The 24,133-nt window shown below is 38.5% G+C and overlaps 2 protein-coding genes across 2 annotated transcripts; one reads left to right on the top strand and one right to left on the bottom strand.

Annotated features, from left to right (window-relative positions):
* The first annotated feature begins 45 nt into the window (after positions 1-45).
* On the top strand, positions 46-11,318 carry parp2 (poly (ADP-ribose) polymerase 2). The gene is made up of 17 exons (XM_030752175.1): positions 46-241; positions 1,498-1,707; positions 2,093-2,263; positions 2,430-2,500; positions 3,194-3,244; positions 3,592-3,688; positions 3,838-3,913; positions 4,000-4,102; positions 4,469-4,622; positions 4,761-4,896; positions 4,991-5,054; positions 5,143-5,277; positions 5,883-6,010; positions 6,168-6,267; positions 6,798-6,896; positions 7,195-7,319; positions 10,462-11,318. The coding sequence occupies exons 1-17, from the start codon at positions 169-171 to the stop codon at positions 10,619-10,621; spliced, it is 1,953 nt and encodes a 650-aa protein (XP_030608035.1). The 5' UTR covers positions 46-168; the 3' UTR covers positions 10,622-11,318.
* A 2,046-nt stretch (positions 11,319-13,364) lies between these two features.
* Positions 13,365-22,664, bottom strand: LOC115796381 (protein lifeguard 1). The gene is made up of 6 exons (XM_030752773.1): positions 22,527-22,664; positions 21,016-21,285; positions 18,552-18,752; positions 16,948-17,076; positions 16,580-16,723; positions 13,365-13,585 (listed from the first exon to the last, which is right to left on the bottom strand). The coding sequence occupies exons 2-6, from the start codon at positions 21,271-21,273 to the stop codon at positions 13,451-13,453; spliced, it is 867 nt and encodes a 288-aa protein (XP_030608633.1). The 5' UTR covers positions 21,274-21,285; positions 22,527-22,664; the 3' UTR covers positions 13,365-13,450.
* Between the last annotated feature and the right edge of the window lie 1,469 nt (positions 22,665-24,133).

Here is a 24,133-nt window from a genome sequence, read left to right as displayed (position 1 = left end):
CCTTTGTTTTGTTACGGCGGAGTGATTCATCTTCACACTAAATGATCGTTGGCAGGTCAGCGGGCTAGTCAGGAAACAGCAGTGGGGAAAAGTTTCCCGCCGTGTTTTATTATTATCTCCGAGGTCCCCCTTCTACAGCAGCCACATAATTATTTTTAATAAGCCACCATGAGGCGAGCGAGAAGTTCGAGGAATAGAAGTGACACAGCAGCAGAAAATGGAGAAACCCAGTCCAAAACAGGTTGGTCCTTGTTTTTAGCCGGTTAGTGTAGCTGCTGCAGGGTAACTACGCCATTGGACTGTGGACATGTTTGGGCAGGAGACATCAGATCAATGTTATGAAGCTTTATTCGTAGTTCAAATACTGGTACTGTCCATGTTAAAAAAAAAAATTTAAAAAGAATTCCGCAGGTTAGGTATTTTCTAACTTGTTTTCTGTCTATATATATATATATATATATATATATATATATATATATAAATTCTGTTCTAGTAGAGTCTTAGAGTTAAAACACCACGTTGGAGCACATTGATATCCCTTTAAGACTAATACTGAGGTTCTACTGCCACTGTTTATGTGGTGCTTCTGTTAAAGTTAACCTAAAATATTTGACAGGTATCTGCAGCAAAGTGTCAAAAGAAGCTTGTATTGGTTTTATTTTTCTCTTCACTATTTTCTTCTTATTGAACAGGTTATCCAGTACTTAAGAAAACTTAATTTTCTTTACCAAAAACAACATTAATGCTTATAAACTAATGTGTATTGTGCACTTCTTTTAATTATTTATTTATTTATTTTTTACCTATTTATAGAATGTTGAAGAACAGGAACAAATGAGGAAGGCAGCTGATTGTAGTCCAATGAAATGCCCTCTACTAATAATTTAGTTATCATTTCTTTTTATGCCATTTCAAGATGATGAATTTAGCCTTTAAATGTTGATTGTCACTGTTGGTAAGTATGCCTTAGTAGAGGGGAAGTTAATAGTTTTGTGTTTTTAGTTAGTTTTTTTTTTTTTGTAAATCTTGTAATCTTATTTTGAAGTTTAGTTTCAAGAGAAAATGTGTTCCTTTTGGTCAGTTTATTTTTAAAAGTGTTTAGCTTTAGTTTAATTAAAATTTTAAAATAATTTTAATGTGGACGGTATTTGTCAGGGACAGAATTTCAATTTAAAACAGGTATTACAAATCCTCCAGATGGAGGTTTTGGTGATAAATTTGACCAAATTGAAATAAATAAATAAATAAATAAATAAAAGTGATGACATTTCCTGCATATTTTGAGTTCACACCTAGTTTAGCTTTCAGTTTGATTTTAGTTAACTTAAATAACCTTGGTAAAGTGACATGTTTGCGATGTATAAAAGGCCACTGTGGAAGAGTTACATTATTTTCCATTATTTTATTGCATTTATCAAATTAAAGATAATAAATTGCCAGAATTCAGGAGTAATAATTTACAACCATCCCTTCTTTTCCCTGTTGCTTTGTGACCAGTGTGGCAGTGGATGGGAGACAAAGGACAGTGGGAACCATACTCTTCGTCAGTCTGCGCCGTCTTGGACTCCGCTGTCTCTTCAGGGAAAACATCTGTCACTCTAACTCTGGGCTCAGGCACGGCCTACGAAGTTGATCTGAAGAGGATGGTTCAGATCAATCCTGTCACAAAGTACAAAAGGAAAATTCGCTTGCAGGATGTAAAAGCAGGTGTGTGGATTGTGTATTACACCATATGTGTCTGTTATAGCTGCCCATAGTATCAGATTGTTTTAGATTTTTGTCATTTATTCTCTGTCATCCTCCCTGCTCTGACTTTTTTTAGTCAGTTTGTTTTTGTTGGTGTTTTTGTTTTTGCAGTGGCTTCTGTATTATTTTTTTTTTGTCATCAAATCCTAATTTTAAAATTGTGCTTTTTTCCCCGTAACTATAGATTTGTTATTTTATTTTTAAAAAACGTTCTTTGTAGAAATAGCATTCAAAGCATAACATCATGAAATTTAAATTGTTTGATTCTGTTTAAATTTAACTAAAAAACATTTAAAAGTTTCTGAATATATTTAAAATCTTTCTTCTTTTTTTCTTTTTTGTTAAGAAAGTCCAAATGAAGCTGGTGACATGGCTGCTCATAATGAGACACCAGCTGAATTTAAAGGGGAAGAGGAGGAGACAGAAGAGAAACCTGCAGCGAAGAGGAGGAGAGGACAAAGCAAGAGTCAGTCTGAAAAAATGCCCAAAAAAGCCAAAGAAGAAGTAAAAAGTGAAGGTATGGTGGATCCAATTTATATATATATGCTACCATTACAGAGAAGCTTTTAGAACCATGGAAATCTTGGTAGTTATTAAAAAACTGTAACTTTTTATGCTGGTTTAAAGCTCCGATGAACATGTATATAAACTGTAGATGTCACGTCTCTGTGTGTGTTGAACAGAAGTTGTGAAGACAGTGGTCATGAAGGGAAAAGCTCCAGTAGACTCTGAATGTAAAGCCAAACTTGGAAAGGTACAGTGTTTGTATCCACACAATATATAAAACTCATGATTTTCATCAGTCACGCTTGTGGTTTGACACCTGGCTGTTAGGAGGCACAGCTTTCCTTCAGTTACAGTTCCCCTTGTGACAAACAATTCTGATAAATGTCTGATTAAACACAAATAAATCTTTCACTGAAGCCGAAAATTAGTAAATGATTGTTTCTGACAGAGTAACCTTTTGTATTTCTGTACACATTAGCAGATAGGCAGTAAATCTGAGAAGTATTCTTATAGTTAGAAGAAAAAGCGGTTTCTCTGTGACTGTTACATGAGAATATAGTAAGAAGTAGTAGTAATTACTGCTGTTCCATAAATTATTTTTTTAACATCACTGCAAAATGAATAGGCTTAATAAAGATACCGCCTGCCTGAACCTCTGTAACTGCCTGAAATCTATTTACCATGCTTTCACACAGGTTACAAACATATGAACTTGTTGGAAAAGTTCAAATGTATTTCTGTTATTTCAATGGATACAAGGACACAAGAAAATGTAAATTTAAAAAAAAAGATTTTTCTTGTCTTTTTTTTTATTATTACACAAAACAGCACTTTAACACAGTAAATAAATATTTTCTAGTATGAATATTTATATTTCCTGAATGAAGAGGATGTGTGATGACTTTCATTTGCACAGCTAATTTTTAAATTTCTTTTTCAGGCTCATGTTTATAATGAAGGAAATGATGTTTACGACGTGATGCTAAACCAGGTAACACAGTTAAAGGGAATAAACTGTGCTCAGTTTTATCTTTTTTTTTTTTGTTTACCTCTACTAGAGTAGCTTTGCATGATTCACAATTAAAAATCATTTTTATTTATCTTATTCTGGCCATGGTGCAACCCCTGAGTTCATCCTCTGTTACACTTTTGGTTACACTCAGAAATATTCTAGTCACAGTTATTCAGAAAATTTGGCTTTATGCACTATTGACAAAATGGTGCAGCATTCTTACATTATAGGTAATAATGCCGCTCTTAGACTGTCTCCTAAATTAACTTTGAAAAAAATAAATTGAAGTAACACTTGAAGTAAACACTGTTTGTTTTCATTTGCAGACAAATCTCCAGTTTAACAACAACAAATATTACCTGATCCAGCTGCTTGAGGATGACAGCTCCAAGGTTTACAGCGTGTGGATGAGATGGGGCAGAGGTAAGTTTACTGTTAAGTAATTTTTGCATATTTTGTATATGGAAATATTTGTCATTATGCAGGAAATAGACAAAGAAAATCTTAGGGAAAAAAAAAACTACTTAGTGCATTTTGTCATTTTTTTTTATTTTTTTCTGTTTATTCTGCAGTTGGTAAAGTGGGTCAAAACAGCCTTGTGCTCTGTGGTGGAGACCTGCTGAAGGCCAAAGATATTTTCAAGAAAAAGTGAGTTTGTGTGACTGGCAGTGAAAAAAATGCCTCGCATGGATGTGTGTTTGGTGAAATTCTGAGACTTGGTTGTTTTGCTGCAGGTTCTTCGACAAGACCAAGAACGAGTGGGAGCATCGAGATTGTTTTGAGAAAGTAGCTGGAAAATATGACATGGTGCTTATGGACTACAGCACAAACGAAAAGGTACAGTTAAGCAGAGTCCTCCTAGAAGTAAGTCATTTCACTTAGCAGCTGTGTTGGTAAAGCCTCCAGACTGTTATTTGGGCAGTTAAAGTGCTGATCATGTCGGCACTCCAACTCCTCCCTCCCGTCTATCTGTTACCCTTTTCAACTGCTAATTGGCTCTTTGGGGTCGGGATAACTGCCGGAATAATTACAACATTTTCCCATAGATTTCTAGTCAGGAGCCTTTGAATGCCATGTCTTTCTTTTATTATTCTGGTTAAATGTCAAAGGGCCAAAACCTAAATCCAGTATGTATCTCCATATTTCCATTTAGTAAAAGTTCATCCGTATCACTGTGTTCAGGGATGTTTTTCACCATTCCAGGAGGAGAATGAGACCACAGTGGATACTGCACCAAAAAAGAAGCCCTCCCAGCTGGATCCAAAGATTCAGTCTCTCCTTGAGCTTATCTGTGACCTGAAAGCCATGGAGGAGTGTGTACTGGAGATGAAGTTCGACACCAAGAAAGCTCCCCTTGGTCAGTCTGACTCAAATGAATTATTATAGGTTGATTTGTGTCACCTGACTAATTGAAAAGATGAAGCTGGTAACAAAGTGACTAGTATTTTCCATGTGTTGTGTCAGACTCTGCATTTTTCTTCCTTTCTACCTGTAGGCAAGCTGACCCCAGAGCAGATCCGAGCAGGCTACTCGGCACTGAAGCGGATCGAGGATTGTTTGAAGAAGAAGAAGAATCGTGACCTGCTGGAAGCATGCAACCAGTTTTACACCCGCATCCCGCATGACTTTGGGTAAAAGGATGATGCTGTAAACAAAACCAATGTGTGAATAGTTACCACTGATTCCTGTCTTCCTGTCTGTAACTAAAAGAAGTGACCCTTACAGGCTGAAAACTCCCCCACTTATCCGCACAGAAGAGGAGCTGAAGGAAAAAATTGCCCTGTTGGAGGTAAAATGTTTCTGACTTTTTTTTGCCAGTTTGAATATTATTCTTTTTTTCTCTTAACTGAACAGTGTCTGTTGTCCTTATTCTAAAGGCGCTGAGTGACATCCAGATAGCGGTGAAAATGGTCCAGTCCAGTGAAGACAGCGATGAGCATCCTCTGGACAGACAGTATCATTCCCTCCGGTGCAAAATGCAGCCTCTGGATTCCAGCAACCCTGAGTACAAGGTTAGTGTGTTTTAAACAATTAACTAACCAATTTAATAAAGCAGTATCCCATTACTCAAACTGTGAAACTGATTTCAAGCTTTCAGATTGACCTTCCATGTTTTTAGCCCCAAAATAAATTGGGAGGCCGATGTAGTTGTTTCAGGCTTTTCTGCAGCAAATTATTATGTACAGAGAATAATTTATCCGCTAACTTTGCTTGGAGGGCTGTAGGCTCACAGTTGACTAGTCAGTTGTTTGTATTGGTGTCCTCTCATTTGACCAAATTCTCATTGGTAGGACAATTGTTGTGACTTTGTGCGAACACAGCTAGTTTTTCTGTCAGTAGCAGCTGCTGTTACTGAAACCTCGTCTTACATTCAAATATGAAAACAGCACAGAGTCTGTTGTTATGATTTCCATTTAAAATAGCATAAAACTGATTTCATATGCTGGAAATACTGGCTTTTTAGGCGTATTTATAATTTTAAGTTAATGGAAAATTTCTTTGTCTGATTACAATTCCACTCGCACCAAAACGTTGGTTTTGCCGTAAGTTTTCAGTACTATCGTGGATCCCTTTCCTCGGTGTGCGTCAAATTCACTTTCCTCCTCTTTGTGTGAAGCTGATAGAGAAGTATCTGCAGTCCACTCACGCCCCCACCCACAGCGACTACACCATGACTGTGCTTGACATTTTCTCAGTGGACAGAGACGGGGAGAGCAACAACTTCCTGTCGCAGCTGCACAACAAGTAAGAAGAAATACTTTTAGTGCTTTTGACTTCAAGGTGACTTTGAAATCTGATTTATTAAGTTGTATGTTTGCGTTGATAAAATCTGACATTGATGTTAATGAAAATTATGTTTTTGTTAACAATGAGCCAAGCTAACTGTCTGTCTGTCTACCAGGACTCTGCTGTGGCACGGTTCACGTCTTTCTAACTGGGTCGGCATCCTCAGCCAGGGCCTTCGAGTGGCCCCACCTGAAGCTCCCATTACTGGTTACATGGTAGGATGGAATATACAAAATTCCTGGTTTCTTCTTCTCGTTTATTCCAGGTCCAGTAGGGGGTTCATTTAGGTCCAGCAGGCTACATGGCTTTCAGTACACTAGCAGAATCCCTGGACATTAAATATTCAAAATTTGAATTTAAAGTGATGTTTTACTTGTTTTATTTGAAAAGCAAAAAATATGAAAGCATAAATATAATAAATCATTACATACTGTTCCCTCAGTTTTTCTTTATCGAAGTCTTAAAAAAGCCTTTAAAAGCCATTATTTTCATTCTTTAAACTGTACAGGAACCTCAATGAGAGAATAAACAGCAAAATAAAATAGATGCACCTTTGACTTTGTCTGTGGCAGAAATAAAAGTTAAAAAATTAAAATAATGACGTTTTTTAAAGAGTCTTATTTTTAGACCAAATTCTCAGTTTTTCTTAACATTTTATCAGTTTTTAAAATGAAATTTTAACATTGAGATTGAACCAGAAATCTCACATCAGTGTATTGTAGTTTCTCATTTCTCTTTCACCCAGTTTGGTAAAGGTATCTACTTTGCTGACATGTCATCAAAAAGCGCCAACTACTGCTTTGCCAACCAGAGCAATGACGTTGGACTGCTGCTGCTGTGTGAAGTAAGTTTTTTGCTATTAATCGTTTCAATAGTTAAAGTTTTGTTGCAGCTGCAGTGGCCAGCAAATGTCCTAAGTTTATTGCCAAGGAAATATCTTTTCAGTAATCTGCAGTGAAGTTTTGTTTGTGCAGGTTTAATACTTATATTTGTCAGTTCTAATTCTACTCACATCTCCATTTTCTGTGATCGTGCGATGAGGATGTTTACTGCTGAGGGCTCTGTGAAAGGTAGCAGGATAAATTTATAGTTGGTTGGCAGAAAAGTTTAATTTAGCACCCATACTTTGTGCGTGCTCGCAGGTTGCTCTAGGAGACTCTAATGAGCTGCTGGATGCTGACTACGAGGCAGGAAATATGCCTGCTGGAAAACACAGCACCAAGGGCCTGGGACAGACTGGACCTGACCCCAAAAACTCTGCCACACTGTAAGTCTTTCTCATTACGCTAATATATTTCACACAGGCCAAATAAACAGGTGTTATACAACAAAAATCATTACATTGCCAACAAGCCAAGTTTTTTAACTGATGTTAAGTAAAAGCTAATAAAACAATATAATGTGATTACAGGAAGTAGCCCCTTTGCTTTACAACAAATGGGTAGCAGCTTGAGTAACCACCGTCATTATAGTATTATGTGATTTATCTGTTTCAGTACCTTTAACAACAGTTTTCTCTTTAACAAACTGCTTTTTTGACATGGGCATCATTTGCATGTTTCGCACAGAATCAGACTCTAATTGTGATGCATGACTTTGCACTTGTGCTTTCTTAAATGTTTTTTTTTTTCTTTCAGTTTGAAAAAAGCTAAGTTGTTCGGTGTTACAACTGACCAAACACTATCACAGTCAACTCATATTGATGATGTAGTTGCTGAAATGAGTAGGGGCATTCCAGCTATTAGAAAGTGTGCTTTTTTATTTTCAGAGACAAAAATTAAGTAAATGGTACAATCTTTTTTTTTTTTTTGTTGTCCCGCCTTGATTACTGCTCAATTATTTGATCTAGTGCTCCCAAACAAGACCTCAATAAGATCCAGCTCTCTCAAAACAGAGCTGCTTATCTTCCTCTGTACTGCTCAATGAAGGACAGTATGAGCAGGATGCATGCCAGGCTGTCGTGGAGGACAGGCTGTCATGTAATCTGGTCTGTTATATAAGGAGCATTTGTGTTTTGAGGAGGCCTATATATTTGCATCCACAGCTAACATATACGAATGAGAAACTGTTATAATGCCAGGCACTTCCTTTTTATGATTCATTATGTTACCTAAAAGTAACGTTCTAAAGGACAGCTGTCATTTATCAGGCATTGTGAAATTAGCATAAACTTACATCTTAATTGAGATTAAAAGTGCTAGAAGTGCAAATCTGTTGTTGTAGAAAGTTGAAGAAAACTATTTGACTTCAATGTTTTATGAATAATAGTGTATATACTTTATGAAAAAAAATAATTGAGCTGCCTTTCAAGTCTGTTCCTCATCCCGTGGACAGATTCTGGGACTGCACATGGCCGCCGTAGTCCTTGTTCTGCTCTGTAGTTCTCCACCTGCTGCAAGTTCCGGTTAGCGTATCTCTCGGGCTGCTGTAGTCTGTACAACTGTGGGACAAGAGACTCTCTGGAGAGCAGCTGAATGACACCAGAGAGAACCACAGCAGCCTGCTGGTGGGAAAACAACACTGGAAGGGCCTGGGATAGTTGATTAGAGATGACTCAACTTTTAAAACAAGAGCAAGGGGATTGTAAACAGATGAACAAAAGAAATAAAAAAATGCTAAAAAGCATGACAAAATAAACTTGGGCAGCCATTAATATTCCTGGGCATCCCACTTAAGTAAAGCCTAAAGCTCAGTTTGTGTGAGAGGCACTGATTTAAAGTCATACATTTAGCTCAGAGACCCCTCTATTCCATAGTGCTTGTATAGATTGCCTAAGCTGTTTATTTAATCTACTTAGACCTCTCTACTGAGGGTCATGTTCGAGCAGTTCATATAAATGTCAGATGGTTTTGTTATTGAAGGAGGCAGTTTGGAGTGAAACCACTTAAATGGAAGCCAAAATACTGAATGCTGAACTCTGCTGGCTATATGGTGACTCATCACTAATGCACTGACCTTGCTTTCCCTTGTTTGTTCTGCTGTTTCTCCTGCTGTGTTGCTTCTCCTCCATAGATTCCACCAAATTCTGTTTTTCACTGCAGACCAGTCAGCTGAGCATGAAACACAGCAGTCATTGTATTTAGCACATTCCTGAAAATGACGTCTGATCTGCTGTGATAGAAAATTAGATGATTGAAACAGTTGCAGCTGAAGAGGGAGTTGTACATCAGTGAGAAGGCTATAAATCGGTCCCTAGCTCTTCTAGTCTTCTTGTCACAGTTTTCCAAACCCCGAAATGGCCTAGTTAGGTTAGTAAGTCTACAATAAATGTGTTGCGTGTATGAATGTGTGCGTGAATGAGTGGTGTTTCCCACATATCTGGATTTGTGGTAGTGTGTGTGTGTGTGTGTGTGTGTGTGTGTGTGTGTGTGTGTGTGTGTGTGTGTGTGTGTGTGTGTGTGTGTGTGTGTGTGTGTGTGTGTGTGTGCGCGCCCATAAAAGTAGGTACCTCAATATCTTAAAGAATTTATAAAAAGTGCTTCTCTTTAAATATAAAGTGAATGACGACCTGTGTACCCTGCCTCTCACCCTGTGACAGCTGGGATACACTCCAACCCCCTATGACCCTGGATAAGAGGAAGAAAATGGATGGATGCCTCTATAGATAAGGCCACTTGTGACAAATAAACAGTGTAAATGCCTCACAGTGATCCCATGGTTCCCAGCCTTCACTGGAGATGTAGCTGGATGATACAGAAGAATTAAAGGAACAGATGAGAAAACGGCTGGGGTTAGGGGTTAGCAGCGCCTGAACTCTTTTAGAAACATTAAGGAATCCAAATATACTGAAATAAGTTTCCAACTATGGAGCAGGTATTCATATACCTGTGCCCTACATAAAATCAGAGTGTTTGAAACATTGGATGGAGGTTACAGTGAGTGGTCAGTGAGACTAGAAAGATGCTCTCTAAAAATAGTCACGTTTATTTCTATAGCACACTTAAAACAACAGTTGACCAAAGTGCTGTACATCTAAAATAATCAAATAACATATAAGATAAAAATATGGCATACAGCATCCTTCTAAATTACTACCAAGCAGTTTTCAAAGCACCGTATATACACTGATGGATAAGAAGATTTCCCAGCTTTTATACAGCAGTTGGCTTTGGATCATCTTCAATTTCTGCTACTTAGCTGTCAATTATGAGGCAGCATGAACTCTCTATGAAGGGAAGGAAAATTAATTTAATTTACTTGTTTTTTAAAAAACTGAAAAAAAGAGTGTGCATTCCCAGGTGTGTTTCTTTGGTGGGTGGCACACCAAAAAAGTTGTAATATTTTGCAAAAAAGGGGGGAATTCACCTTCAAGAAATATAAAAGCGGTAATTTGTGTTATAATACTGCTGAAATGATCCTTACGTGAAAACAATTTGGTTTATTTTCTTGTTCCTCTGTTTCTTTCTCAGGGACGGTGTGACGGTGCCGATGGGACCTGGTGTGAAAACAGGTGTGGGTAAATCTAACAGTTACTCCCTCCTCTACAACGAGTTCATCGTTTACAATCCTGCACAGATTCGCATGAGATACCTGCTGCGTATAAAGTTTAACTACTCATCACTGTGGTGATGATGGATGGTTTTTTTTTTAGTCATTCTTCATGTAGAGTTAGCTTCTGTTTAGCTCTTGGTTTGGAGGGTGGTTGGATGTTGCTGAAAACATTTGTATAGGGCTGTAGCAATTTGTCAACTGACAGAAGAATCACCTTCAACTGTCTTTATAACTGTTTTAGTCGTTTTTTTCAAGCTAAAATTATCTAATTATCTTGTGCCTGTTGGATTTTTTTATGGAATAAATATTAAAATTTGTGTAGTCGGTTGATTTTATCCATCACCTCCGGATGTGCAAAATTACTGCCAGCATTTTCACTTTTTTGGCATCTTATATAGAAATGATTGCTGGATTAAAATAACTGGCATGTTACTGGTACTAAAAATAACCACTGATGCAGGCAGCAGGATTTGATAGAGCTCAAGGTTCTGCATCTCCATACTGCTCAAAAAAAATGAACACTTTGTAATCAGAGTATAGCGTCAAGTCAATTAGACACCTAGGATATTGATCTGGTCAGTTAAGTAGCAGAGGGGATTGTTAATCGGTTTCAGCTGCTTTGGTGTAAATGAAATTAACAAGTGCACAACAGTGAGACAAACTCCAACACAGGAATGGTTTTACAGGTGGAGGCCACTGACATTTTTTGCCTGATCATCTTTTCTGAATGTTTTTTTTCACTAGTTTTGCATTTGGGTAGGTCAGGGCTCTTCAACTCCAGGCCTCGAGAGCCCCTGTCGTGCAGGTTTTAGATGTGTCTCTGATCCAACACGCCTGAATCAAATGGCTGAATTACCTCCTCAGTATGCAGTCAAGTTCTCCAGAGTCCTGCTAATGACTTCTATATTTGACTCAGGTGTGTTGAAGCAGAGACACATCTAAAACCTGCAGGCTCCCAAACGGCTCCTCAGATTGTAGTTAAAAAAAAATGTGTAAAATTAATTACCTTTCCTCACCATTCCTGCATGTAGCCTCTATGTAAAGCGCAACTTCCTCTTGCTCTTTCTGGTCTCTGAGCAAACTTTGCAGGAGACGCTCCCTCTGTGTTTGATCTGTGTGGACTCACTGTGTGGTGTGTCTCTGCCCCCGCCCTGTTGCTCCGTGTAGACTCGCATATTCCGCCACACATCTTAACCAATCACGTGCAGCTTCCACAAACAAACAAACAAACAAAAAGAATAAAGAAATGGCTCACTATCAGGAGCCGGCTCTCATCATTCGCTTCAAAGAGCCGGATTGTTCGCGACCAACCCATTATTGCTAGGGTTGGTATCACTACTGGTAGCCTGAGGAGATACCTGGACCCTACAGAGGTTTCCAGGTAGTCCAGCTCCTCCAGGATGGCACATCAATACGTGCCATTGCCAGAAGGTTTGCTGTGCCTCCCAGTGCAGTTTCAAGAGCATGAAGGAGATTCCAGGAGGGACACAGTTTCTCTAGGAGGGCTGCACAGGGCCATAGAAGGGTCCTTAACCCATCAGCAGCATAGGTATCTGCTCCTTTGTGCAAGAAGGAACAGGTTGAGCACTGCCAGAGCCCTACAGAATTACCTCCAGCAGGCAGCTGGTCTGAATGTCTCTGATCAAACAATCAGAAACAGACTTCATGAGGGTGGACTGAGGGCCTGACATCTGCTAATGTGTCGTGTGCTCACTGCTCAGCACCGTGGAGGCTGATTGGCGTTTACCATAGACTACCAGAATTGGCAGGTAGCTGTGCTTTTCACAGATGAGAGCAGGTGAGCACGTGACAGACATGAAAGGATCTGGAGAAGCCATGGAGAACATTATGCTGCCTGTAACATCATTCAGCATGACCAGTTTGGTGGTGGGTCAGTGATGGTCTGGTGAGGCACATCCACGGAGACCTCTACAGGGTACAGGGTCCGTCTGATGCTACCAGGTTCCACTTCAGTGTGTCCTGGAGCTCAGTGATACCCTGGTCCAGATCTGGGAGGAGATCCCCAGGACACCATTCATTGTCTCATGAGGAACATGCCCTGATGTTGTCAGGTGTGCATACAAGTACATGGAAGACATACAAACTACTGAGTACCACTTTGGGTTGCTGCAGTGAAATTTCATGAAAATGGACTAGCCTGCTGAACCATTTTTTTCAATTTGAATTTCAGGATGTTTGAATTCAGCCCCCTGTAGCCTGATCATTTTCATGTGGCATCCTTTCTTTCCTAACACATTACCCAGTCTGTATCAGTATAGACATCCAACATGACTTTTTTTCCCCCATTGAGATCTGATATGTTTTCAATGTGTTTAATTTTTTTTGAGCAGTGTATAAATGAGGGTCTGAGGAAAGCATTCAAGTGAGGAAAAACATCAACTTTGAATTTAACTTCTCTCCAGGGAAATTTTAAGTGTCTGTCATATCCTGGTATTCTTCATCAGAAAATGCTGCTGGTTGATAGAGTGGGACTACAGGTTTGTGTTGAATGGACCCCTTTGATTTGTAGAAAATAAACAAAACCTTTTGCACTACTTTTTTTTCCATGTGTATTTATATCAATAAATGTCCAGGCATCACTAAAAGGTCTCATTATCAGCATTAATGATACCGTGGTTTTGGTGTTGGTGCTTATTGTAACACAAACATCCTTCTGGACCCAATCTGATATCGGGATGAAGGTTTTTAATTTTGGAAGACTAGGAATTTGGAATGTAATTGGATTATAATGCAAAAAAATAATAAACAACTCTACTTAAAATCTGTGTTTTATTTATGCATGTGAAACTGAGACAGACAATATTCTGTGCAAACATACAGTACATAATGATAAAGGACATTTTAATTTACAATCTGAAGTATTCAGGGGGGGTTTTGTTTGCAGTTTCACCTCCTCCCCAGTAGGAAGAGGAAGATTAAGGCTACGTCCAGGTAGATACGGAGAGCAGCGTTGACGTAGTCTTCTGGATCCGCACGGTAGCTCATCATCCCCATCATCAGCTGGCAGTCGATTGCCAGGTACTAAGACAGAGGCAGGTGGAGGAGATTTAGTGCAGAGTGACAAATTACCACCAGAAACTGCTATTAAATTATTCCACATCTTAACAAATCATATTTTATATGAAAGACATTTTGACAGGAAGAGAGTGAAAAATAGAAAGGGCTGAATTCCATGTAGCTGCTGCAGTTAAAGGATCCTGGTATTGTGCATGATAGCTAATGAGGCTTATTAGGGTTTCCTGTATATGTACCTACAGATTTTTTTGTCAGTGATGTTTATTTATACAATAATCAGGGTAAAATAAGGCTTCTTTATCCTGGCAAAAATCATGAGCACAATTACATTGTATTGCCAAAAGTATTCACTCTTCTTCCTTCACAACTTGAGTGACGTCCCATTCTAAATCCGTAGGGTTTAATATGACGTCGGCCCACCCTTTGCAGCTGTAACAGCTTCAGCTCTTCCAGGAAGGCTTTCCACAAGGTTTAGGAGTGTGTTTAAGGGAATTTTTGACCATACTTCCAGAAGCACATTTGTGAGGTCAGACACTGATCTTGAACGAGAAGGCCTGGCTCACAGTCTCCAAAGGTGTTCTGTTGGGTTGAAGTCAGGACTTTGTGCTGGCCACTCAAGTTCTTCCACACCAAACGCACTTATCCATGTCTTTATGGACCTGCTTTGTGCACTGATGTGCAGTCATGTTGGAACAGGAAGGGGCCATCCCCAAACTGTTCCCACAAAGTTGGGAGCATGAAATTGTCCAAAATGTCTTGGTATGCTGAAGCTTTAAGAGCTTCATTCACTGGAACTAAGGGGCCGAGCTCAACACCTGAAGAACAACCACACATCATAATCCCCCTCCACCAAACTTTACACTTGGGAAAATGCAGTCAGACAGGTACCGTTCTCCTGGAAACCACCAAACCCAGGCTCATCCATCAGATTGCCAGATGGAGAAGTGTGATTTGTCTCTCCAAAGAACACATCTCCACTGCCCTAGCGTCCAGTGTCAGCGTGCTTTACACCACTGCATCCTACACTTTGCATTGCATTTGGTGATGTAAGGCTTGGATGCAGCTGCTCAGCCATGGAAACCCATTTCATGAAGCTCTCTATGCATTGTTGTTGAGCTAATTTGGTGGTCACATGAAGTTTTGAGGTCTGTAGTGATTGACTGCAGAAAATTGGTGACCTCTACGCACTATGTGCCTCAACATCTGCTGATCCCACTCTGTGATTATACATGGCCTACCACTTCATGGCTGAGATGGTGTTGTTCCCAATCGCTTCCACATTGTTATAATGCCACTAGCAGTTGACTGTGGCATATTTAGTAATGAGAAAACTTAACAACTGGACTTGTTTCATAGGTAGCATCTTATCGCAGTACCACGCTGGAATTCACTGAGCTCCTGAGAGCGACCCATTCTTTCACAAATGCTTGTAGAAGCAGTCTGCATGCCTAGGTGCTTGGTGTTATACACCTGTGGCCATGGAAGTGACTGGGACACCTGAATTCAATGATTTGGATGGGTGAGTGAATACTTTTGGCAATATAGTGTATTTTGGGCAGCTATTAGATCATGAAAAATTCAGCACAGTTATTCTGTAACTTTGGCAACAGATACAGTAAATGAACTTTTAAAATGTTTTTAACATTGGATTTATTTAAAGTAAAAAAAAATAGATGCAAACTGAAATAAACATGCAGTTTTGTGGGAGTGATTCTGGCTTTTAGAGAGATGCAAAGGGCACAAATGTAAAGGACTGGAGTGTATAAGACAAAACCAAATAAGCTCATTATTACAAAACTATGCAGCAAAACACCCTTTTCAGTTATCCTATTTTCATAAATGTTACCCAGCCCTAATTTAATGACTTTTTAGCGCCACTGTCAACGACAATCAGTGGAGCTTATCCGATAATGAGCTGTCTATTGTCCACCAACTATTTGCTAAATTCACTACGCCTCTGTCACTTATATTTGAAATCTTCTGAAACATAGCACAAATGCTCTCTACAAAAGGCTCTACAAAATAGGGGAGACTGATTTTCAATTTTTGACATCTTTTTTATGAATTTTCAAAATTTGTAAAAATAAATAAATGAATGAATGACTGTCAGCTCAATGATGGCTGATCTAAGCCATCTAGCCAAATTAGTTTCTGTTCCAAGGTATCACATATTGTACAAGTAAAACATTTGACAGCAGAGCTCTATAGGCTAACAGGTCTCTTGAGGTACTTTAAAGTAAGAAAAGTGTTGTGCAAGTGTGTGATTCATTTTAGACTGAAATACTGTTATCCTTTATATGTACATTTCAGTCCATAGTTTTTAGATACATTTTTCTATTTTTGCCACAATGGACTTTCAAACAATTCAGTGCGTGATTGACGTGCAGACTTTCAGCTTTAATTCTCTGAGTTTAACAAATCTATTAAACTAACTATTAAGGAATTACAGAAATTTTTATACACAATACTCTATTTTCAGAGGCTCAAAAGTGACAATTGACCAAAAAGCCATTTGATGGTCAGATGAGGCCTCATTATTCCATAATATATTTAGGATAAAAGATCTGGAGTTAAGTCCAAGTGTTGAATTGCCTATCTCAGCTATCATAGGGCAAGAGGCAGGGTACGCCCTGTACAGGTCGCCAGCCTGTCACAAGGCTAACACAGAGAGACAGACAACCATTCACATTCACATTCACACCTGTGAGCAATTTAGAATCACCAATTAACCTAACTCCACTAATTGCATGTTTTTGGACTGTGGGAGGCTTTAAAATCCACTGTGTGGGTATATAGAGGCAAAATTTTATTTATTTATTTATTTTTGCTTTGCATTTTTGGCCACAGCGGCTTTTATTGGGAGTGGAGAGAGACAGGAAATGGGGGAAAGATTTGGGGAGATGGGGGATTATATATATATATATATATGTGTGTGTGTGTGTGTGTGTGTGAGTGATTGTTCAAAAACTTATGGACCTAACTGTGTGTTGCATTTCTCACCAGTGAAAACAACAGAGCTCCCAGGCATCCATAGATCACTTCGGCAATGTAGGTGTAGTAGAAGGAGCAAAATATCCCAAACAAGGCGATGTCCACAATCACAACCAACAAAATACTGTTGCAAATACTGAAGTCAAAACGATTCTGCAAATAACATAAAGAGATCGATAAGCTATTGTATGTATATTTCAGTAGTCTTATGCAGTTTTTTTTTTGCACAGTAGTCACATAGCAACCTCCTTCTAATATGGCTTCCAGCACATTAAATGAGCATGTGAAAAATTATTGTATTGAATCTTGATATCTGTATTGGCCTTAAAAATCCTACATTGGTCAGCCTTTATTAAAATGGTGCCTGGTGGTCTCACCTGCACTGAAAAAACCATTATTGTGATAGAAATGACCAGTGTTGCTCCCATAGTGATGATCACGGCAGCGGTATTGTGATAGGAGGCGATGGTCCCCATCATGAATGAAAAGCTCACAGTGATAACAAACTGCAGGCAGAAAATTAAGTGTATTAAACATAAGATACATAAGATGTGAAAAACATTTTCCCCACATTGGCATGCTGTGATCCACAGCACTTCATTTAAATACAACTTTTCATCAAACCAGTTGGGTCGCTTTGTAAATTTGAAAAAAAAAAACTGCAATGATTTGCAAATCATTTAAATCATGTAAAACAGTATAATGAGACTGCCACAGCGTTGGCCTCGTGGGCTGTGCTTTTCTAGTTTGTCACATCTGCCAATCTCTTCCAGGAAATTGCTGGGTGGAGGTGCCCTAGATAAGAATGCAGCACACCTGAACAGGTTGGATTGAAGCTTTCTCTTTCATGTGCATACTCAGTCATAAACTTTCCATGCACTCAGATATTGCATTCATATTGACTTGCTGAGAGTCAGTTAAGTTTCATTATTTCATTAAAACAATAATCATCATCCTAAGACTATGTGTGGGCTCCCTTCTTTGAGCCATGAATTAAAAACAGACCTGATTCTTTAGTGGAAATTACTTCATGGATTCTGAACAATCAGTTTAACAGGAGTGCACAGTTCAAATGTATAACTGCACAATAACTTACACATATGTGAAAGGCCCCATTAATCCTGAGGAATATATGCAGGTTTTGGAACATCATATGATACCATCCAGATAACATCTTTTCTCAAGGGCGACCTTGCTTATATCAGCAAATCAATACCAAACCACCTTATTCCAACAGCATGACTGAGTAGAAGAGGAGACTGGGTGCCACACTGACCTGCCTGCATTCCAGACGATAGCTATTGAAAACATATGGTGCATTATGAAATTAAAAACTATGCTAAAGGAGGCCCTGAACTGATGCTTAAATCTTCTTCTTAATCGAGTCAGTGCATTCTGTTTTAATTTAGATTTTAATTTTTACATTTTTTGGAGGGGGTAGGGGGTAGTTACTTCTGTTCACATTCAGGTGGAGAAGTGAGCTTTTGTTTGCTCTTTGCTCTGCAGTACAGGCAGTATTTAACAACAACAGGAAGAGCCTGTCCTAAATTAACATGCCAACCAAACCTCAACTCACTCAGTGAATCTGCCGCTCGTTAGAGGTTTATTTTTGGAAAATGTAAAAGCAAACTGACTTTTCGGAATTCGTCTAGAGCTCTGAGTGCTCAGTTGGAGCAGAAAAGTGCTACATACAGTTAGTGTTAGTGCCAGTACATTTACCATCTGACTATCTGGGGAAATCTAACTGATGACCAAAAGTCATCATTGTCGTCATTGTTTTTTATTCTGACCTTTATACCCTTTCTCTTTCTGCTGAACGCTTAGATATTATGCTTTAACTTCCAGTTTCTCGTTAAGTGGTTCTTTCACAAGCTGAGGTGCCACCGCAACTGCATGACCAAATATTTCACTTCTCTTCTCCACTGGGTGATGTGCTATATTTCATATCCATTTAGTACATGCTTTTTTATTCGCAACCCACCAGTGCAACGATGTTCCAGGGATGTTGGCGACTGAAGGACTTGCAGCAGTTAAGGGCGATGACAACCACGAGGAAGATGATGAAGGAGCTGAGATAGGCCCACAGGTGTGACTGCACTTCCTCTTTGACCACGCTGGAGAAGGTGAACACGCACACCACAGTGCAGGTGAACAGCAGCTGGATTGCCACAATGCTAAACACCTGTGCAGGAAAAGAGGAAAGTCAGCCTTTTTTTAAAAAGGTAAAATTTTATTACAAAGTAACTGTGCTGTGAAAACTAAAAAAAAACAAAAAATATATGAGTGTTTTTTTCAACTTTAACTTACATTAATAGATAAGAACTAGTACTCCAACAATATGAAACGTTTCCTGAGTTAGTCAGAGGTTGCACAGAAATACTAAAGGCAGGGGTGTCAAACATGCAGCTCGAGGGCCAAAACAGGTTCACCAAAGGGACAAGTCCAGCCCACAGAATGGTTTAACAAAATGTGAAAATTTCAGTGATGTCATAAATATTTTTGATTATTCAGGTGATACCAACATTATCACACTCAAGTGAAAGGGTGTAAAAAGTTGAAAGTATTTTTAGATCTTGAGAAGTTATTTGTATCACAGAGTAAAATATTATAAATACTTAGTTCCTGAAAACTCTACATAAGAAGAGAGTGTGCTTTTCAAGTCCCTGTGAACTGCAATGCACAGTTCAATTTTGTTTCATTTATATAGCACAAAATCACAACAACAGTCACCTTGATATTGTAACATAAAGACCCTACAGCAATACAGAGATACCCCCCTATGAGCAAGCACTTGGCGACAGTGGGAAGGAAAAACTCCTTTCTAACAGGAAGAACTGTACGGCAGAACCAGGCTCAGGGAGGGGCAGCCATCTGCCGCGACCTGCTGGGGGTGAGTGGAGGGAGACAGGACAAAAGACACACTGTGGAAGAGAGCCAGAGATTAATAATAACTAATGATTAAATGCAGAGTGGTGTATAAACACATACAGAGTGAAAATAGGTGCATGAAGAAGAAACAATCATGTGATTCTAGTAGCCTAGGCCTATTGCAGGGTAACCAAGGGAGGGTTCAGGTACTTTAAAAGACCCTGGGAACCACAAGTAAGCCAGCAAGAGTGAAGCGCTCTATTGGGGTTATATGGTACCATGAGAAGACAACATGGGGGAAATCTGCTCTCTCTTTCTAGTCCCTTCAGAACTCTCACTGCAGCATTTTGGCCTGAAGGCTTTTCAGGGAGCTTTTAGGACAGCCTGATCGCAATGAATAGAAATAATAAATGCATGAACTAGTTTTTCAGCATCACTCTGAGACAGGATGTTTCTAATTTTAAAGCTACTGGGCAAATGTAAGAAAGCAGTCCTACATATTTGTTGACATATCCTGGTCAATCACCTTCTGCCAATTTAGAATCACCAGTTAACATAAATATGCATGTCTCTGTGCTGTGGCAGTACTCGGAGAGGAGAGAAGGTGCAAACTCCACACAGAAAACCCTTCATTAGATTCAAATGAGCTGTGAGGCAACAATGCTTTCATATTGTCCTGTATGTGGACCTTGAAAATGAGTTTAACACCGTGGTTTTCTAAAATATGCTTAATTGTCTTCTGGAAGAAAATGAGGGAAAACAGCCTCCTTAATCCTCAGCATACCAGCCACAAAATACCCCTGCTCCCACCAGCTGTAACATCTGAACACCATGTGCTGCAATCTCCAGTTCATTAAATCAAATTAATAGCAGAGCATTGCTGTTAAAACAGCTCCCTAAAAGTAAACAATGTAAACTTCTTCCACTCCAACGTGGCTGCTGTATAAATGCAGGCCTGACCAAAACATCTGGTCACTGTGTTGATGTGCATTATTATCATTACTTTTATATTATTAAAAAAGTTTCTTTCCAATTAATTTCATTTCAGTTATTTTCTCATTTCAGTTTAGTTTTTATTTTCTAAAATGCTTTTTTTCATTACCTCCAGTGTTATTTTTAGTTTTATGTTTTATAATCACATGCCATTTGTCAGGGGCAAGCTTTAGGAAATTTTCTGAATTTTAAGAACAGTTATTACAATGTAATACTGCATGATTTACATTCATGTAGCATGTCCCAATTTAAATAAGCCCCAAAGCTTGTTGTTGTGCTTGTTGTGGAGACAAATTTGGTAAGATTGTGACATAAAAAAAAAAAAATTTCTTCTGTGTTTTAATCAAAATGTTTTTTCTACACCTAGTTTTAGTTTTAAGTTTAGTTTTAAGTAATTTCTCCTTCTCTGATTTACTTTATAGTTCTGTAGAGGCAAAACCACTCATTATCACAACAAAAACAACAAAGTTTTGTGTTGTTACATCACACCAAATACTGTTTGCATCTAAAAGCAAATTAATCTCACAAAGATTTTCAACATTCCTTACTTATTCTTGAAGTAAACCGAAATGTAGTGTACAAACCTTTCTAACAAAGCCTTTCCTCACAGTCTGATCATCAAAGGAAGACGAGGAGATCAGCGGAGTCGTGTCCGATGATATCTCTGGGTTTATGTCAGAGAAAGACTCATACTGATGGGTGCAAGTTGTCTCAGTTTTGGGTGAGTTGTACATTGGTGGGGCTCCAGAGTAGGGTGGAGGCTGCTCTCCTTGGTAGGAATATGTGGATGATGAGGGGACATAAGAGCCGGGAGCATGTTGTGTTTCTTTGGAAGCTGACATTCTGGTAAAAAACTGAAGGACAGTGAGAGTCAATGAAAAAGATGAACCGAATATAAAAGTGAACTTTTGAGTAAATAGCGGGTGTGAAACATGTAGCAACACAAGTGTAAAGTACTTGGTTTATAGAATTACAATAAAAACATGGTGAAGTCACTAAAATCAGTAAAAATCACTACTAAAAAATGCATTTGTTCTGAGAAAGTGGTGCTAATTCAGAATAAGGACAGAAGTGTCATTCACAGCATTTCTTACATCAAATGCAGATTTTTAAAAACAACCAGGCTTGGTGCTGAGGAGTTGCCCAAGAATGGAAACACTGAAAGTCAAATGTGACCTGTGGTCTTTCTTGGTTTGCGTTCAGCTTTTACCGTGGGAAAGCCAGTGTTGCATCAGCTGATCTAGGTTAAAAGATTTATGATGCCCAGTAAAAATGAATTTCTTTTAAACTGGATTTTCAGTGTTTGGAAACGCAGCAGTGAAAGGTATTGATGCTTTCACCCTGTAAAAATCAGGTATGTTGCCTTTACTTTAAAAGTAAAACACATTTTTTTGCATCGAAAAATGAGAAGTAGCATATAAGCTACTTAATTTAATGTTAGCTAAAACCTTGTTTTAGCTAACTTTGTTATAAATAAACTGTCACTGTGAATGGGCTTGATTTTTTTTTTTTTTAGAAAGCTAAGAGTACTTGTACACAATATTTAGATGACGTTTTGAGGGACAGAGAGCTCAGTTTTTGCTGCATGTTTCTGATCTGTTCATCAGTCAGTTACATGAACTCTGGTTTTATTAACATTTGAATAGTAAATCTGAAAAAGAACATTAACCAGGAGTGATGCTGGCCTGTTAAACCTTTACTCTGTTTTTTGTTGCGCAACACTGGAAATCATATCAGATCATATTCACAAGTCGAAACAGCAAAAATGAAATATTGATCACAACACTAGTAAATTAAGCATTTGAAGTTAAAAATGAACAGATCCATGGGTGTTTCTGCTTGGAAAGTGCTGAAATGTACCTTAATTTGATTAGATTTAATTAAGTGAAACAAGTACAAAAAAGTAAACTGTAAAATGTGTATAAATCAAGTTCAATGTTCCTAAATTAAATGAGGACATCATTTGTACTTACAGTGTTACAACAGCAAACAAATAGTTGTTCTCTTTCACAGCAGGAGAACCACTGCTGTAAAGTACGCACGACCTACTGTGGTTTAGGTCAGTAATAGAGAATAAAGTTAATACTCTTCCTACCTCTTTTGCTGGGTAATTCCTGTGTCCACGAACAATAATAATTGCTCAGTACTTCATGTGATGTAGGTTAAAAAAGAAGCCTTTACTGGTGGGTGTTGAAGGGGTGTTAATGGAATGCAGAGTTTCACTTCCTACTAGTTTAAAGTGGTGAAACTGTCTGTTGGCTCACAGTGTTTAAAAATCCTTGGTTTCTTAACAGATCAGCAGCCATAAAGTGTCCAGGGACTTCCCAGGATCCTCCTCAGTCTGACCTTCCAGAGTTGAGTGCAATGAAAATATGAATCTTTAATTGCACTGCAACACTCACAGTTTGCACTGTTTTTTTTTTTTAGTTCACTTCAGTTTATCTCTGTTTAAGTCACTGTCATTCATTCCACCTTCCTCTACTGTTCTACTGAGTTTAAATTTTCACTGTCTTGATTGTCTGTGCTTGTGTCTTGTTCCCTCAGCTGTTCCCACTGCCCTCACGTGTATAATGTCTTGTCCTTTCCCTTAGTCTTTGTTATAGTGTGTGTATCATTCTCTGTGTGCTTGCTCTTTATGTGGCTTTGGGTTTTGTCCCTGTTTTGGGTTTGTTCCGTGGACTCTGCTTAAAGCCTGAATAAAAGTTTAAACATTTTTTTAAAGTTTTTAAAAGTTTGTTGTGTCATCCTGCATTTGCATCTTTTTTTCTCCTCATGAAATCCAGGGGCAACCATGCTTTTGAGGATGTAGCTATTGGAGTATGTATTTTAATTGGAGTTAGTTTTTAATTTTACTAGCTGATTTAAAAAAAAATTTTTTTAGGAGACCTTATATTTCCTAAGAAGGTTCAGGTATGTTTTCAGGTTTTGTTTGGATCACTGCCTCTTTTCAGTTTCAGTTTTGTAATGTTTGCACAACACCCACAATGTGCTGATTTAGGGCAATCCATTATCTCCTCCATGGATGCCCCGTTTCCTGTGAAAGTAACTGTCACATACCTCCTAAAAATTTCCACCCCCACGCTTTAAAGTTACTTTTCCTTTTCTTCTGGTCCACGTCTGCACAGAAGTTCACACTGAGAGTTCAGTGTTGACATCGAACACAAAAGAGGAAATGGCTGAGGGGCATCATGTGGTAGAGCTGAAAGCTTCAGTGTACAGCTACTGAGGGGATGTTGTGGTTTTATCTATAAAAAAAAAAAAAAGCTAAAGAACAAAGCATGCATTTAAATGCAGCAGTAATGTGTTATGTCCTTCCTGATTTTTATATTCAATTCAGAATAAAGTATAACTTCTAGTCTTGTCAGTGGTCACAGGAGATAAAAACTGCATCCATACCTGTGTTAAGATTCTGCTATCATCTTAGCTGCTGCTGAATTCTCATAGATAACAACTGAGGACTGTTTGAGTGCCATGTTTCCCTCTGATAATGTCACTGATGTCTCTCTTTACATCTGAGTAAATTGCCCGGTTTATAGGCTGCTTTAATTTTCATTCTATTACTAACCAGTCAGTTTCATTTTTAGTACAGCAACATCTTCAAATGTCTAAAACCTAAATAAAGTCACTTTACAGTCATTTAAAACAAAAGACAAACAGCAAATTCCTCACAAGGGAAACTGGAATTATCAAATAAGTGACAGT

Source organism: Archocentrus centrarchus, chromosome 17 (assembly GCF_007364275.1).
Source record: "Archocentrus centrarchus isolate MPI-CPG fArcCen1 chromosome 17, fArcCen1, whole genome shotgun sequence".
Classification (NCBI taxonomy): domain Eukaryota; kingdom Metazoa; phylum Chordata; class Actinopteri; order Cichliformes; family Cichlidae; genus Archocentrus; species Archocentrus centrarchus.
This window is presented reverse-complemented; position numbering and strand designations above follow the sequence as displayed.

What these genes read in the sequence shown, in the direction of transcription:
- parp2 (XM_030752175.1), top strand. Translation starts at nt 169, where the DNA reads ATGAGGCGAGCGAGAAGTTCGAGGAATAGAAGTGACACAGCAGCAGAA. An exon ending in AAAGATATTTTCAAGAAAAA is followed by an intron (nt 3,914 to 3,999) that starts GTGAGTTTGTGT and finishes GTTTTGCTGCAG; the next exon opens with GTTCTTCGACAAGACCAAGA. An exon ending in ACTACAGCACAAACGAAAAG is followed by an intron (nt 4,103 to 4,468) that starts GTACAGTTAAGC and finishes TCACCATTCCAG; the next exon opens with GAGGAGAATGAGACCACAGT.
- LOC115796381 (XM_030752773.1), bottom strand. Translation starts at nt 21,273, where the DNA reads ATGTCAGCTTCCAAAGAAACACAACATGCTCCCGGCTCTTATGTCCCC. An exon ending in CCTGGAACATCGTTGCACTG is followed by an intron (nt 17,077 to 18,551) that starts GTGGGTTGCGAA and finishes TTCTGCCTGCAG; the next exon opens with TTTGTTATCACTGTGAGCTT. An exon ending in TAATGGTTTTTTCAGTGCAG is followed by an intron (nt 16,724 to 16,947) that starts GTGAGACCACCA and finishes TGTTATTTGCAG; the next exon opens with AATCGTTTTGACTTCAGTAT.